The 18,374-nt window shown below is 40.3% G+C and overlaps 1 protein-coding gene across 5 annotated transcripts in view; it reads right to left on the bottom strand.

Moving 5' to 3' along the window:
* Positions 1-18,374, bottom strand: part of kmt2ca (lysine (K)-specific methyltransferase 2Ca) — a 590,636-nt gene that overhangs the window by 164,986 nt on the left and 407,276 nt on the right. For 4 of the 5 annotated variants that reach the window (XM_060825139.1, XM_060825142.1, XM_060825140.1 and 1 more), the window contains exon 15: positions 16,689-16,805. The exons of the other annotated variant lie outside the window; for it this stretch is intronic. In XM_060825139.1, the coding sequence (XP_060681122.1) occupies positions 16,689-16,805 (117 nt within the window). The remainder of the gene's footprint in view (positions 1-16,688; positions 16,806-18,374) is intronic. 5 annotated transcript variants of the gene reach the window in all.

Genomic DNA, 18,374 nt, shown 5'->3' with positions numbered 1-18,374 from the left:
CCACACAGACAGTCGCCTGAGGCGGGAATTGAACCCAGGTATCTGCTGCTGTGAAGCAGCAGTGCTAACCACTGTGACGTGCGCCCTATTTTATGTTTTAAATACATCTTTAATAAGAAAGCAAATACAAGAATAGTGTACTTCAAAAGCTTTTATGCTGTCAGCTGGCAAAATGTGATTTTTTTCCCAAACATATTGCAAATTAGCAACTTCTTGGTTCAGTTTTTATACCTGTTTGATAGGACACTTTTGTAAGTTAAGTGTTAACCTGCAATACCGAGAATCAGCAATAAACTGGTCAATTGAAGAGGTTATAAGGAATGACATGCAAGAAAGGAAGGAGAATCTCATTGTTACTTCCAAATAAAGTATTTCCCTTGAAAACAAAACTTAGTCTGCCTCAAGGACTTGTATGCTACACAAAAGTTCTATGAAAATTATTATGAATTGCTTCACAAGAGCTTATTACTGACAAAATAATTCCTAAAAATAAAATATTACTGCCTCTATCTGACTTTTGTTTAAGCAATTGATATGTTCCTCCCCTCCTGCAGCCATCTATCTCTGTGTTTGATAGGTGGGGTGGGTGAGTGAAGCAAAGCACTGAGTCTCAGCCAAATTTGGCATCTTGTGCAAACACATATTCTTCACTTTGCAAGTCCAGAAAACAAAACCAGCTCTTGGTAAGCACCACAACATGCTTTCTTTGTCCTCATTTTCAAGTTGATCACTGGACTGCAATTAAGGGCAAGATACTGGGTTAATTTGTCCTTCCTTATCTTCGCAGTCATGTAAATTATACTGCTGTTTGAAAAGAAGGGGAGAAAAGATGGGACTTAAGAATCAAAAAAGTTCCTGGATAGCCTTTTCATTCCCAACAAATTTGGATTGCAGGGATCTAAATAAGCCTTCACATTGAAATCTGTAATCAGTATTAATAGTGCAATAAAATATCTTTGCACATAACCTTTTTGAAAATACACATATTATAACTTTCAGGTTAACATTCTTCATTCTTAGATGGCTTCCAATGATCACAAAACAAATAAACAAAGTTATATTATGCTAATAGAAAAACACGAAGGTCATTGAATCAAACTGTCAGAAACAGTACAAGACAGTCTTGGATCTTGCTACTCATTTTCTGGCAAAAGATTCTCACCCTCTTGACGAAAAGTATTATCATAGAAAAGTAGACGCTGTTTCAAGTCAAGGTTATTTGCAGGCTGACATTTTGTAGTTTCACATTCCTCTACGATAAACTTCATTTCATATAAATATGAAAAATGACCTGCGCGCACGCTCAAAATGAGTCAACTGATACTTCACTTAAGACAAAATCTAACCTAAAATGGTTTTCCTCAGCAAAATCATTTAGCATAACCTTCTTTCTGGAATAGGACAGAATGTTCACAGAGATGACTCATATGAATGAGAGATCTTTAACTTTCAGCTGCAACAATTACAAATCTGGAGAACCCCAATGTTTCACTCAGCATTTGATTGCTTTTCATTACTAGGGTTAAAGGATCAAACAAAGAAACCATAATAACAAAGACCACCACTGTTGAGAGACATGATGTGCACGAGGTTTTGGCCGAGGATGGACAAAATTAAAAATCACAACACCAGCTCATAGTCCGACATGGACTGCCTACGGATTGTGTCAGTCCAATGTGACATTTTATAAATTCCTCCTTTGGAAATAGAACAAGTCTAACTCAAGGTTGGAACACAGAGATTCTAACCTCACATCTTTAATGCATTGTCTAGCTGAGATGTCACTTTTTTTTTACTTTCCTGAGGTAGTTAAGGTTTTGTGACTGGAAAGTAGTTCTGGGATTTATATATTAATGAATTGAAACCTGCAACCTATCTTAAGTGATTAAAGACTTAACAGCAATCTAGTTTTGTTCAATACATTGCATCAGTTGTACAGCACTTTGATCTTTTACTATAAATTCTGTGTCCTAAGATCCTGCCCCACTAGCTAGCTGAAGGAGCAAGGGCACTCCAATCACCTGTACTTCCAAATAAGCTCGTTGTGTTGGTGTTGTGTAATTTTTAACTGTCGAAAGAGAGTATTCAACATAAATTTTGTAAATCTCTACTGGAGGTTATGGAACTTTTTATTGCATTTAACACTCGTGCAAATGATTCAAGAAGTATTACCTCAAGCATCCATTTTAGAATGGTGTTATGAATTACCATTGAAGTATATTTTTACAAGATTCTGAAATTATATTTTTACTTATTTATACTTCGTGTCCATTGAGTTCCCATCAATAATGTAACATTTTTTTGAACTAATCTCTCTATTTAACTTGTACCTATGAAATTCCCTCACTCTTGCAAGGCAGAAAAGTCTGAAGTTTTTTAAAGAAATCTTTTCCTTGGAACTCATTTTGATGTTCAGGCTAACCCAGTTAATGTTCTGTGCACTATTTCCAAAGTTTGCACTGTTACCTTGTGCTTCAAAAAAAATGTAACTCCCCTACAAGCAAATGAGATTATAATGCTTGAGCACAAAGGCCTCAAATTTTGTACTCAAATTGTATTCACAGAATACTCTACTACATTTCAAATTGCTTCACAGCTCATTGTTTATTTTAAAAACTCATTCTCTTTTGTGAACAATACATCAGGTTCTTTGCACTAGTAAAAAAGTAAATAAAACATTGTTTTAAAGTATGTTCAGAGAAAGATATTGACCAGAACACAGTCTCTTCAAACAGAGACATAGGTTATTCCATGCCTGAAGCATAGTGAAGAAGATGGTGTAAAGGAAATGGTATTGGATAGGTAAACCAGAGTCCCAAATTAATGCTCTGGGAACATGGATTAGAATCCTTGCTACTTACACTGCAGATGGTGAAATCGGAGTTCAATAAAATCACCAGCCATAAATACTGTGGCTACAAGGTTAAGTCAGAGGCTAGGAATTCTCTAGCGCGCAACTCACTTCATGCCTCCCCAGTGTCTGTTCACCATCTATCAAATACAAGTCGGGAATGTGGTAAAAGTGTGCTGCTTCATTAACACTCTTAAAACTTGAAATCATCCAGGGTAAAGTAGCCAACTTAATTGGCAGCCCATCCACCATCCTCAGCATTTATATCCCTCTCCCTCCTCCACCAATGACATAGTGTGGCAATAGTGAGTACCACCTATATGATCCACCACAGGGACTCACCAGAGCTCTTTCCACAAACTATTCTAAACCTCTCTCTTTCCATGAAGGATGAGGGCAGATGTATGGGGACATAGACTTCCTGCTATTTCTTTCTTCTGTGGGGACCTCAGGGATCCACGTATGTCAGTGACTTCTGGAAGTGGATACCAGGCATGGATTTTCAGAATGGCTCAGCTGCACAGCTTGCAGGGATCTTTGAATACCACCACCTGCAACTTCCTCTCCAAACCACATGCCATTCTAACTTTGAAATATATCACCATTCATTCACAGTAATTGGGTGTAGTTCCTGGAAGCCCCTTTCAAATAGCACTCTGGGTGTTGTCACACTTCAAGGACTGTTGTGTTTCAAGGTAACAGATCACCATCACCTTTGATAACAGTTAGGGATCCCATGAATGAATTAATTAATAAAAAATAAAGGTACAAGTCAACTGTGTGATGGAACATGCTTCATTTGTCTGGATAGGGACAGCTGTGCCATCACTGGAGAAATCAGATACCACCCATGAAAGGGGTGTTTGACTGGCACCTCCTCCCTTAGCAAAAATGCCCATCATCTCATTGACTGCATATAATGTCTATTGTAGTAGATTCCTTTGTAGCAGATCTCAAATCTGTGATCTCCACCAACCAGAAGAACAGCAACAGACTTAAAGATGCCAACATTCCAAAGCATGCTGCGAAGCCTTCATACACAGCCATCTTTATGGACTTAACTTTGAAGGATTGTAGTTACTTGGATTTGGATTTTTTTTTAAACACAAAGAGGTCAATGAAAAGACCTTGGAATTTTTTAAAAAATGCATTTCATGGTCATCACATGTCATGTGTTAATTGCTTGTTTATGAAAGATCACTGCCTGGGTTTCTGATTCAAGTTGCAGCATGTATTTCGGAGATTGGAATAATTGGTGATCAGCCTGCTGAACAAAAAGCTTCAGAGCTCAGCTCTCCTGTATCTAGAAAGTAACATTTTTGTTGTGAATCATCGAGATTCCAAGTGTTGGTCCAATTGCTTTGATAGTTCCTGAGCAGCTGCATAGGTAACCAGCTACAACTGCTGGTGTTCAGAAATATCCGTCTGTGTGCCAGAATGTCAGACCAAGAGGATCTGAACATCTCACACCTTATCCTTCTTGGCTTCAAGAACTAAGATTTTGTCTTAAAAAGAGTGAATCTCTGCAAAGAGAAATCTGCAGTGTGCACGGGTTGGGTTATTTAGAGGGATGAATTTTTTTTTCATATTTAAGCACATGCTAATCAAATCATCTTTGAAAAGTAAGTTTTATTTTATATTAAACATTATGTTTATTATTGTCAGATGTTTATTAAGAAGCCTTGATAAAGAATCTTTTATTCTAAATTTAGTATAGATAAAACATATGATTGGCCATATTGGGAAACCAGTAAATAAGTACATGTATGTTAAGACCCATGGAGATTACAAAAAGACAACACAATCAAGTACGTACTTCAGGCAGTAACATCCTCCTCAGCCATGCACTGAAGTGTCAGCCTAACTTTTGTGTTTACATCCACAGTGGAGCTTAAAGCTACAACCTCTGGGTCACAGGTGAAAGCACAACCAACTAAAACAAACTGAAGAACCTCAAACCCATTAGTATCTTATCCTACCAAGTCCCAGTGAGCCATTCTGGCTGATCAGAAGTTTAAATTTATGCAGTTCAGATGTTGGAATTTAACGCCATTCAAAATACATAGGTAGACGAAAACTATGTTGGGAAGAGGATACAAGGAAGTTGCACATTTATACAGACAGATTGAGTGAGTGGGCAAAGTCTGACAAATGGACACATGGAGAAATGTGAACGATTGGCAATCTGCCTGTGAAAGGTTGCCTGGGGATGAATGATCATGATAGAATTCAAAATAGAGAGTGACGTAGTTGATTCCGAGACAAGGGTCTTAAATCTAAAGAGAGGAAACAACGATGGCATGAGTTGGCTATGATTGATTGGGGAACATTACTTAAAGGGAAGGCTGTTGAAGAGCAATGGTGAACATTCAAAGAGTGCATGGGTGAACTGTAACAAGGATTCATTTCTGTCTGGCACTAAAGTAAAATAGGAGAAGTGGCCAAACCACTGCTTACAAGAGAAGTTAGAAGTAGTATTAGAACCAAGGGAGCGGCAATGAAATTGGCCAGAAAAAAAGTAGACCTTGGGAGTGGGAGAATTTCAGAATTTAATAAAAGGAGGACAAAGGGATTGATCAAAAAAGAGAAAATAAAAAGAGTACGAGTGTAAATTTGTGGGATGCATACTGTGACAGTGTCTGTAGAATATGAAGTGAAAAAGATTGGTGATGACATATGTAGTAGTCAGAAACAGGGGAACTCATAATGGGTCACAAAGAAATGGGTGACCAACTAATACATACTTGTGGTTGTGCTCATAAAGGAGGACATGGATAGGAAACACAAGATTTTGTGAGGTAGAAACTGGGGAAAAAAAAAAATCAGTATTAATGGGTAAATGCTGTTGGAAAAATTGATGGGGATTGAAGGATGAGTTAGAGTGGTGCTGGAAAAGCAGCAGGTCAGGCAGCATCCGAAGAGTAGGAAAATCAACGTTTCGGACAAAAGCCCTTCATCAGGGCTGGAAGGCCAGAAGGGGATTGAAGGCTGATAAATCCCTAGCCCCGATCATGTACGTCCCAGAATACTTAAGAAAGTGGTCATAGAAATAGTGAATGCATTGGTGGTCATTTTCCAAAATTCAGTAGATTCTGGGACAGCTCCTGCAGGTTGGACAGCAGGTATTGTAAGAAGGGCAGTAGAGAGAAAACTAGGAATTATGGACCACTCAATCTAATGTCAGTCATGGGAAATGTCAGCAATCATTATAACAATTATTAGCTGAGCATTTGGAAAATGGTGGCAGAATCAGAGAGAATCAGTTTGAACTTGCAAAAGGGAAATTCATTGGAATTTTTTTTCAAGGATGTGACTAGCAGGGATGATGAGGAGGAGCCCATGGATATTGTTCATTTGGACTTTCAGAAGGCTTTCAACCGTTCCATGTAAGGAACAGGTAAATTTAAAATGCATGGGATTGTGGATATGGATAGAAAACTGGTTAGCGACTGAAAACAGAGGAAGAAAAAATGGATTTCTTTCTGAATGTAGGCAGGGACTAATGGGTACCACAGGATTAGTGCTAAGTCTTCAGCTATTCATATAGTAATGATTTAAATGTGGGACCTAAATGCAATACTTCCAAATTTGCAGATGACACGACACTGGCTGGGAGAGTGAGTTATGAAGAGGATGCAATAGACAACAGGTGCAGGAGTAGGCCGTTCTGCCCTTCGAGCCTGCACCACCATTCAATATGATCATGGCTGATCATCCTTAATCAGTCCGAAACGTCAATTTCGCTGATCGTTGGATGTTGCCTGAACTGCTGTGCTCTTCCAGCACCAATGATCCAGTTATCTCCATAACCCTTGATTCCACTACCCTTCAAAGCTCTATCCAACTCTTTCTGAAACGAATCCAGTGACTGGGCCTCCACTGCCCTCTGAGGCAGAGCATTCCACACAGCCACCACTCTCTGGGTGAAGAAGTTTCTCCTCATCTCTGTCCTAAATGGTCTACCCCTTATTTTTAAGCTGTGTCCTCTGCTTAGGCATTCACTCATCAGCAGAAACATGTTTCCTGCTGCCAGAGTGTCCAATCCTTTAATAATCTTATATGTCTCAATCAGATCCCCTCTCAGGTCTTCTAAACTCAAGGGTATACAAGCCAAGTCGCTCCAGTCTTTCAGCGTAAGATAGTCCCGCCATTCCAGGAATTGACCTCGTGAACCTACGCTGCACTCCCTCAATAGCTAGAATGTCTTTCCTCAAATTTGGAGACCAGAACTGCACACAATACTCCAGGTGTGGTCTCACCAGAGCCCTGTACAGCTGCAAAAGAACCTCTTTGCTTCTATACTCCATCCCTCTTGTTATGAAGACCAGCATGCTATTTGCCTTCTTCACTACCTGCTGTACTTGCATGTTTACCTTCATTGACTGGTGTACAAGAACACCCAGATCTCTTTGTACTGCCCCTTTACCTAAATTGATTCCATTCAGGTAGCAATCTGCCTTCCTCTTCTTGCCAAAGTGGATAACCATATATTTATCCACATTAAACTGCATCTGCCAAGCATCTGACTATTCACCTAACCTGTCCAGGTCACCCCGTAATCTCCTAACATCCTCATCACATTTCACCCTGCCAACCAGCTTAGTATCATCAGCAAATTTGTTAATGTTATTACTAATACCATCTTCTATATCATTAATATATATTGTAAAAAGCTGCAGTCCCAACACTGATCCTGCGGTACCCCTCTGGTCACCGTCTGCCATTCCAGAATTGAGCCGTTTATCACAACTCCTTGTTTCCTATCAGCCAACCAACTTTCAATCCAAGTTAGTACTTTGCCCCCAATACCATGCGCCCTAATTTTGCTCACTAACCTCCTATGTGGGACTTTATCAAAAGCTTTCTGAAAGTCTAGGTACACTACATCTACTGGATCTCCCTTGTCCATCTTCAGAGTTACATTCTCAGAAATGCTAAATCTGGATAAGCACAGAGTTAGAAAATGCATGGCTGGAGCATTATAATGTTTATAAACGTGAGGTCATCCAGTTTGGTAACAACCACAGGAATGCAATTGTCAGAATGGCTATAAGTTGAGAGAGGGGCATGTGCAGTGAGACCTGGGTACCTTTGGACACCAGTCTCCTGCGATTCATGAGAACAGCTATGAGTTAGGTAACAAAAGCACGATCCTTAACAGTTAAACAGCAAATTGGAAGAATTCCTCATAAAGCCTCAGATACAGAAGACTTTCTATATTTGGCCAGCAATGTAGTGAGCGCATTCATAATTTTCTCAGTGTTTCACGCCACAAAAGGAGCTACAAAAGAAAATTCAAATAACTATTGTTCAACTGGTCAGGAATGAAATATAATCTGCAACTTTACTGAAAGAGAACTATTCTGAAGACAAATGAAAAAAAAGTACCTCAAGACACAGAATATAACATTAATGAACAAAATGGGAACAACAATTTTAAATGACATTGAAAGCAATTGGTTGTCAGTAGTTAAGGCTAAAAAAGAATGGGCCTTTGAGAGTCTAAAGTAGCTCCCTGCATTAGTTGCATTACCAAAACTTTTTTAAAAATTTATTCATTCATTCATGGAGTGAGCGTGTCACTGGCTAGGCAGCACTTACTGTCCACCCCTAATTGCCCAGAGAGCAGTTAAAATTCAACCTCATTACTGTGGGTCGGAGCTCATGTAGGCCACACAAGCTAAGGATGGCAGTTTTCTTCCCTGAAGGACATTATTGAACCAGAAGGGCCTTTCCGATAATCAATAACAGATTCATGGTCATGTTAGACATTTAATTCCAGATTTCTTTTTATTTAAGAATTCAAGTTCCACCATCTGCCATGGCAGGATTCGAACCCAGGTCCCAGAACAGTCCCTCAGGCGACTGACTGTGTGGAGTTTGCACGTTCTCCCAGTGTCTGCGTGGGTTTCCTCCGGGTGCTCCTCCCACAGTCCAAAGATGTGCGGGTCAGGTGAATTGGCCATGCTAAATTGTCCGTAGTGTTAGGTAAGGGGTATATGTAGGGGTATGGGTGGGTTGTGCTTCGGCGGGTTGGTGTGGACTTGTTGGGCCGAAGGGCCTGTTTCCACACTCTAAGTAATCTAATCTAATCTAAAAAAAAACATTAACTGGGTCTCTGGATTAACCGACCAGTGACAGTCCACAGCATTATGGTATAAATAGCTGAGATCTTTCCAGTTAATAAACTCAAATGATGGATATGAATGCAGAATGATCTGGAACCTAGGGTAGAAAAGGTAAACCAGTAGCGATGCAATGGCAGACATTTAAGATATTAATGAATAACTCACAAAGATTTATCACACTGGGAAAGACATCTTGAGAAGAATGTACCAAATGTAACTAAATGTGAAAATTAAGAATCGTAACAAACTGAAAAATTACTGTACAATACGGAGATCAGTGGCAGGTCAAAAGACTGAACAGATTAAGATAACAACTCAAAAATGAATGAAGAGGAAGGAATTGGATGAGGAGAAAAAGCTAACAAAAAAAAAGCAAAGGTTCTATAAGATTTAACAATAGGAATGAGTAATTAAAGTTTGAGTTATTGATCCAAAGAGAGAGAGTCTGGGAATTAATAATGGAAAACAAGGAAAAGGCAGAAATGGAGAGTCCATCTTCACTGGAGAAGACTCAGACAACTTCCCAAAAGTACTTGAAAAATCACAGGCAAAAGCAGAAAGGAAAATTATTTTTTCTAACACCAGGGAGAAGCTGCTAGTAATATTATTAGAGTGACATTGTAACAAGTCCCCAAGATCAAATGACCTCCATTTTAAGGTTTTAAAAGAACTGGCTGGAAAGTGCAGACATTGAATATAACCTTACAAAATTCCTCAAGATTCTGGTAGGGTCCCAGCAGATTGAGAAACAGCTTTTATTCAAGGAAGACAAGATGCAGAAAGCAGGAAACTGTTGGTCAATTTGCTAACATCTGTAAAAGTGAAATTGCTTGATCCTATACTTAATGTGGTTTATAACAGGATATTTTGAAAATTATAATAGGATTAGGCAGAATTAAAACTCTTAAAATTTTATTTCATGAATTTATTAGAGTTATTTGAAGAAGTAATAAGCTGAATGGATAAAAGGATGGAATTCCAAAAGTTGATAAGGTGTCATATCAAAGGTTATTATGCAAAATAAGAGCTCATTTTGGAGAAAGTAACATATTGTCATTGATAAAGGACTGGTAAGCCAACAGGAGACTGACATTGGGATCTGTTTTTGGGTTGACAGGTTGTAACTTCAAGTGCCAGAATTGTTTACATTCTCATCATTATTGATGGTCCCTTGCAGATGAAGATGACTCTCTTGCACTCAGGCTGAGTCCACAGGCAGCTGTACAGGTCGACGTGGCTTCCACAGGTTATGTTACACTCTGGGCAGAAGGTGGGCAGGGTGTTGGTGGGGCATTGGTGTGGCAACACGCTCCTTTTGCTGTTTTCGCCTGGCTTCCACTTTTTCTTCACAGCAAGTCTCAAGGTGCAGAGTGTCTTCCAGGATGCTCCTCCATTTTAGACAGTCTTGGGCCAAGAATTTGTCGGTGTCCGTGGAAACGCTACGTTTTGCCAGTGAGCCCTTTAGGGCATCACTGAAGCACTTCCTCTTCCACCTATGCCTTGCCTGACATTTTGAACCTGGGATTACAGCACCTGCATGGGGAGTCTCTTGTCAGTCATGTAGATGTTCCCAGCCCATTGCAGCTGATCAAGGGTGATCAGTGCCTCAATGCTGGGGATGTTGGCCTGGTTAGTGTACCTTTCTTCCCAGCAGATTCACACGATCTTGCGCAGGCAGCGCTGGTGGTTCTGCTCCATCAACTTGAGTCTGCTATAGACAGTCCACATCTCAGAGCAATACATGAGGGCAGGAACCGTCAGAGTTCTATCAACCATGATCATGGTATTGGATCTGATGCTGTTGCCCTCGAACACCTCAGATGGCCAAGGCTGCAATAACACACTGGAGGTGGTGCTGGATCTCTTCATCATTAGCTGCTTTGGCTGAATTGACACTATTGAGGCATTGAAAGTGGTCAATGTTCTCTAAGGCCTCTCCATCTTTCCTCTTTATCACCATCCTTTGGCCTGCTCCACAATGCCAGGCCAGGTTGGTGGAGGACTTTAGTCTTCCAGATGTTCAGAGCTAAGCTTGCATATGCCTCTGACAAAAATAGGGACAATAGCTGACATTGCAATATAAGCAAACATTATCTGTATACTGCAGCTTAATGACATGGTTGGGTGACTTTGGTCTTGGCTTGAATACAGAGGGTGAATAATTGCCTGCTGATACTGTAAATTAGCTCCACTCCAGCAGGGAGCTTGTTGGTGGTGAGGTGAAGCATTGCAGCGAGGTAGATCGAGAACAGTGCTGGGGTGATGACACAGCCCTGCCTGACACTGGCCCGAACGGGAAATGGGTCGGTGGCAGAGCCATTTGTCATTACTCTTACTTCCATGTCATCGTGGAGCAGGCCAAAGGATGGTGATAAACTTCATGATGCAACCAAAGTGGAGAGTGATGCTTCATTATGCTTCCTATTCACGGTAAGGTCAAAGGCAGCCACGTACAGTGGTTGACTCTTTTCCCCGCATTTCTTCTGTGGTTGTTGTTTGACGAAAATCATGTTGGTTATGTACCTCCACATCCGAAAGCCACACTGCAATTCTGGGAAGCATCCCTCAACCACTGGGAGGAGATAGTTGAGGAGGTCATTGGGCAATGATTTTTCTGGTGGTCGATAGTAGGGAGATTCCCCTGTAGTTACCACAGTTGAATTATTGCCTTTTATGAAAATGTTCACAACTGAGGCATCTTGGTGCTCTCCATCTCCTGGATAAAGCAGACAAAGGCTTGTAGATGGAACAGGAGCTCTTTGCCTCCACACTTCAATGCCTCAGCAGGGATACCATCTGCTCCAGCTGTTGTTCTTAAGCTGGCAGATAGCCCCCTCTACTTTATGCAGGGCTGGGATGTTTGAGCTGATGGTGTGTAGCATGTTGATGGACACGTTCAACATTGCCCAAATTGACAACAGAGCCCTGGTTGAGGAAGTCTCTCAAGTGCTTCCCCCAGCATTGTTTGATGGCTTCTTTATCTTTCATAAGAGTCACTCTGTCCTTGGCCAAGAGAGGAGTGGGGCCTTGGGTGTTTGATCTTACAGCACAGAAGGAACCATGTATGTCACAGTTGTCAGCCATCTGTTGGCCTCCGATGCTTTCTCCACCCACCACCTATTCTTTATGTTGGAGGTTTGTTGTTAGACCTGGGCTTTCAGTTCTCTGGAGGCCTGCCTTGCTCTGTGCGCGATTGTTGTTTTATGCTTCATGTTTAACAGTTCCTGGACCTCCTGATCATTCTGATTAAACCAGTGTTGGTGTTTCTTGGTTGAGTGACTGATCAGGTTTTTGTAGGCATTGATGATGGCAATCTTGACAGTGAATCAGAGGCTGCTGGAGTCCTGCGACTCAGCGTCGCTGAGGGTCACTAGGTTTGTGGAGGGGAGCGGACTATGAGGCTATTTTTCTGGGTATTTGAGTGCCTCAATGTTGAGCATTTTGCTGTACTGCTTCGGTTGTCTCCTCTGCAGCAGTGCTATATCTCTGGAATTCTCAGCCCAGTGAAGAAGTTGAAGCTTCCTCGTTAATGTTTTAAAGGCAAATATAGACTTTTGAGCAATAACGGAATTAATTTGTTTCCAAATAAAGTTGAGATTGTGTGTATTGATAATGACTTGCATTTGCAGTGAATTGACTGCTTCACTATTGTTCACATGGACAAATTCTTGATTGATTGGTTTGATGAATTTTTATGTGTACCTAAATACAGTGAAAAGCTTTGTTTGCAAGCAGTACAGGCAGATCATAGTAATCAAGGACATACAAATCATAAGGTGAAAAAGAACTCTGCCAATGTAAGGCATACAGGTTACACCTTGTGCTAGGCAAGATTAAGGGTCATGGCGAGCGGGTGAGTAAGTGGAGCAGAGTCCACAAGAAGATCAGCCATGAATGGCACAGCAGGCTCAAAGGCTGGCTGGCCAATTCTTGCTCCTATTCTTATATGCTTATGTAAATTGAATGGTCAAATGGGCAGACAAAATTTAACCCTGAAAACAGAGATTTGGAAGGAATAATTTGAAATAGAAGTATTCAATGAACGTACGACACTAAGTAGTTTTATGGAACAGTGACTTTGGTGTGTTAGTCCATAGATCTCTGAAGGCATAAGGGCATGTTAGCAGGGTGGTGAAAAAAAGCACATGAGACACATGTATATCAATGGAGGCATAGATTACAAAAGCAGAGAAGTCATGAAGGAGTTGTATGGAACTTTGGTGAGACCACAGCTGGAGTAACATGTGTAGTCCTAGTTGCCACATTACAGGGAACGACGTGTTTGTGCTGGAGGGGTGCAGAGGAGATTCACCAGGATGCTGCCTGGGATGGAAAATTTAAGTTATGAGGAAGGGTTATGAGGATAGGTTCAGTTGTTTTCATTGGAGCACAGAAAACGAAGAGGAAATCTGATTGAGGTGTACAAGATTATGAGAGGATATGGACAGACTGGATAAGGAGTTGCTGTTCCCCTTAGTTGAAGGGTCAGTTACGAAGAAACTGAAGTTTAAAGGTGAGTGTCATTAGGTTTGGTGGGGCACTTAGGTAAACCTTTTTTACCCAGAGGGTGCTGATGTCTAGAAAGGTTGGGAGGGTGGCAGAGCAAACTTGGCTCACAACCTTTAAAAACTACCTGGATGACCACTTGGCGCATCATAACATTTAAAGCGATGGACCAAGTGCTTGTAAATGGGATTAAGTTGCAAGTCAGGTGTTTTTCACTTGTCAATGCAGACTTGATGGCCTCTTCTGCACAATATGATTCTATGATCTCTTCTTCCCTTTCCAAATTCTTCTTCAGCCCTGAGATATTCTTAATCCTGACATTGTACAGGCAACACAGCCTTCATGACTCTTGCTGACAGCTGCACAAAACATTATCTATCCTTTTAATTATACTGCCCTTCTACCAAATCTGCATTCCTATTGCATCCCCACACTTCAACGGCTCCCTCTACTAACGTGCTGTGGTCGGTTTGCTCATCCTCCCGCAGTCCCCACAGCTTGCAAGGACCACACAACTGTTGAGCAATTGCAGGGGCTGAGGATCCTCAATTGTAGCTCCTGGGTACACATAACTGCCTCACCTGCAGTCACACCTTCCTGTCTCTGATCACAGACCAAAACTGAATTACTTAGTCTGAGGAGTATGACTGCCCTCTAGAGCAAAGTGTCCAGGTAACTTGCTCCTTCCCTAATGTGGCACAATGTTACTCAGACACCAGCTCAAATATGAAGTTCCTTGAGTTGCAAACTCTTACTAGAGTTGCATTAGTTATGGATCACATCAGTGTCCATCTGCTTCCATATGATACATCAGCAACACATCACATTTCTATCTCATTAACTTATAAATTAATGAATCCAAATTCCCTGTTCGTTACACTTCACTAATGATCTATTGTTTTTATGAAACCAAAAACAAAAAAACATCACCAGTGTCAACAAACTACTGAAGCAGTTATTTTTAAGTAGAAAGAAGAAAAACATTGGAGACATAAACACAGACCGAAAACCTTACTTTTACTCTAAAGACTAGGAATATTCACCAATCAACAACTTTTTCTCTGCCCTCACGTCATATTATGATTTGTGATATTACTCCACTGCTGGTCACACTGTAGATAAGTTTTTCGACCATGCCTTTTATCCTCTTCCACTTACCTTTCACTCTGGGGAGTTTAATCTTGCAGCAAGACCCAGTTAAATCACCTCTTTGAACAGAATTTCAAAGAGTATAGTCAGTAACTCAGTCGACCTTAGTCTTAATCTGCTCAAGCCTTGCGCACATTAATCATGCTTATTGTAGATGAATACTAGTGGATGAGTTTGAATTCCAAATAGTCTATGCTGGGTTTGTTAATCCTGTGACACTATGTGCTTCAGTTCAATTTGCTTCCTGAATTGAAGCTGGACTTCATGGTAAAATTGAACAAAGAGCTCTTTCTCTGCACATGGAAAATTTAATTTAGATATTTTTGCACTTCAGATAAGTATTCAGCAAATAAGGCTGGAACAATTTCCAATTCGTGCAAGTTACAGTTTATATGATACTGTATGTTATATCAACAGCTACTGGTCTGGAAAGGATCTTGGAGAAATGACACAGATTTCAAAAGCAGACAAATTACTGCCACATAGTTAAGATATGTTGACCAGTTTGATTAATAGACTGATGGTAATATTAGAAAGAGTACCTGGTAGAAGTCTTTGAGTTAATAATAGTATAAGTGTTGAGAAAATATTTCCAGCTAAATGACTGTCCAAAACCGGAGGTAATACCTTTAAAAATAATTCATCAACAGAATAAAGAATCCAGGAGAAATTGCTCTACCTGAACAGTGAGAAGAAAGTGGAAAACACTAACTTGGCTTGAAAAGCAGTATGGTTAAATGCCTAATTACATTTCTTAGAGACCGCAAGGAGCAGTTAAGCATGTAACATTGCTTCATTTAAGTGAAAGCTAAATAAGTACATGAGGCAGACTGCAGGAGAAGGTTGCACTTATAGAGTTAGATGAGAAATGCTGGAAGGAGGCTCATGTGTATAAAACAAGAATAAAACTTTGGTTAGACCGCGTCTTGGAAAACAGCTTCCAGTTCTGGTCGCTCTATTATAGGAAAGATGTGGATGCTTTGGAGAGGGTTCAGAGGAGGTTTACCAGGATGCTGCCTGGACTGGAGGGCTTATCTTATGAAGAGAGGTTGACTGAGCTCGGACTTTTTTCATTGGAGAAAAGGAGGAGGAGAGGGGACCTAATTGAGGTATACAAGATAATGAGAGGCATAGATAGAGTCGATAGCCAGAGATTATTTCCCACGGCAGAAATGACAAACACGAGGGGTCATAGTTTTAAGCTGGTTGGAGGAAGGTATGGAGGGGATGTCAGAGGCGGGTTCTTTACACAGAGAGTTGAGAGAGCGTGGGATGCGTTGCCAGCAGCAGTTGTGGAAGCAAGGTCATTGGGGACATTTGAGAGACTCCTGGACATGCATATGGTCACAGACATTTGAGGGTGCATACATGAGGATCAATGGTTGGCACAACAACGTGGGCTGAAGGGTCTGTTCTGTGCTGTACTGTTCTATGTTCTAGATATATTAGGCCAATGGGCTTTTTACTGCTGTCGACTCCACACACTGCTCAGGAGCTGCATTAGCTACATAAAGGGAAAGTCACACCTGACGTTTCTAAATGAAATGTACTGTATGAAATTAATGTAGAAAATATTCCAGAACCAAATGATGAAAAGTCAATAATGGAAAATTAACCCTTCCAAGATTGTAAACCCAAATCTGTACAGTGTCAACAACAGGCAAACAAGAATTGGCAGTATGGTTCAAGGAGAGACATTTGAAATTTTCAAAATCCCAACAAAAGCTGTACTTGAAACAACTGTGGTTTGAGTGAAAATGTTACAATAGGAGCATTGATTCTATAGCCTCTATTGTCTTGTATGCAGAACTGTCCCTTTTATTAAGAGGAAGGGAAATGAGAGGCAGCGAGCAAACATATCATCTGTCCAAAGCAATATTACGTTTTGAAGGAAAAATCAATTTTCCCAATACAGAGTGGCTACAATGCATGTCAAATGAGATGGCTGAACGAATAAAGGCAAACAAAAATCTACTGCCTTATCAGATACAAAAGAAAGACCCAAGCTAAATGAAAATGGTAAAGGAATATAAATCTGAAATAATATGAATTACCACTTTGATGTTCCAAATGGTGCTCTGAGGTTGCTTTGTTTTTACCATACTCTCCCGAAATTCATAACTGTCTGTAGACCAGGAAGGGGAACTCATTGCATTTGTCGCCCACATGCCCTAGGATATGGTAGGTGAAAAAAGATGTAATTGGGGAAACCCCCAGCAAAATAAACTTAACTACTAAACATGATACTAAAATGCAACAAAATTCTATGAAGATATGAAGTTTTTGACAATTAAACTGAAAAAGCAATACTGTGTAATAAAAGACGTGTATGAGGTTAAGAAACTAAAAGTGCCGTCCCACAATTAATTGTTTTAAAAACAAATTCAATCTGCCAAAGGAAAAACACGTGAAACTAAAGTTATAACACTTCTGTCCTAAACAGATCCATTTTCAGCATAAAAATGAGAAAATCTAAACTTAATGGAGCTGCATTTCTTAGTCTGGCATTTCTATCAATTATTACTCACAGTCAATAACTTTAAAAATAAATGTTAAAAGAGGAAACTGCTGATAATCTAGAGTTACAATGGGAAACTGCTCAATGTAAACTACAGTTCAAGAGACTTTTGAAAAACAAATTTGTAAAGAATCTACATCAGAAATGTCAACCTGCTTTTTAAATCAGTTATGGGTGGCATGGTGGGCTCAGTGGTTCGCACTGCTGCCTCACAGCACCAGGGTCCAGGTTTGATGCCAGCCTTGGGCGACTGTCTGTGTGGAGTTTACGCATTCTCCCCATGTCTGTGTGGATTTCCTCCGGGTGCTCCGGTTTCCTCCCACAGTCCAATGATGTGCAGGTCAGGTAAACTGGCCACACTAAGTTGCCTGTAGTGTTAGGTGCATTAGTCAGAGGGAAATGGATCTAGGTGGGTTACTCTTTGGAGGGTTGGTGTGGACTTGTTGGGTCAAAGGGCCTGGTTCCACACTGTAGGGTGACTAATCTAATCTAATCATGCACTTGCACACTTTTCTACTTCCCACCATGCCCCCCTGAACCTCTCTCATCCAATTTAGAATATAGTTTAAAATTACAAGGTTGGAAAATCTTTTGTCTGGAATGTTGTTTTGATTGTGAACACATCAAGCAGATGGCAGAGGTATTTCTAATAAATTTATAATTTGACACTGCATTACAGCTATAATGACCAGGTTGTTGGTTCATAATCATGCTCACCACTCTACCCAACCAGGAAACAATACAAGGAACTGAGGACATATTCAATAATTCAGAAAATGATTCCCAAGAGAAATAGAAACTTCTCCAAACAATAAAAACAACTCCTTGACATATAATATGCATTAAGACAAAATCAAATAAAAATAAGAAACACCTTTCTGATCAAAAAGAACATTCAAAGGGGCAACTGATATTTGCCCTGATCACTTGGCTGCTCATTTAATACATCATACTTCTTGGAACATAAATTGATGCAAATATTCAACTGCCTTGATCTTACCTTAAAGAAATTAAAAACTGCTACTAGGCCACTGGCCATGTTTTATTCATGTATAACCAAATTCAACCAAGGTTTCTCTCTCCTTGTACTTTTCAGTCCATCCCCTTATCTGAATAGTATGAATGAGATTTTGTGCACAAGCACCACTTACATTACAGACATGGTTTCAGAGTTGTCGTTTGAGTTGACCACAAATGCTACTTTTCATAAACATGTAGGAAC

Source organism: Hemiscyllium ocellatum, chromosome 5 (assembly GCF_020745735.1).
Source record: "Hemiscyllium ocellatum isolate sHemOce1 chromosome 5, sHemOce1.pat.X.cur, whole genome shotgun sequence".
NCBI classification, from domain to species: domain Eukaryota; kingdom Metazoa; phylum Chordata; class Chondrichthyes; order Orectolobiformes; family Hemiscylliidae; genus Hemiscyllium; species Hemiscyllium ocellatum.
Note: the sequence above shows the minus strand (reverse complement) of the source record. Positions and strands in the feature narration are given on the sequence as shown.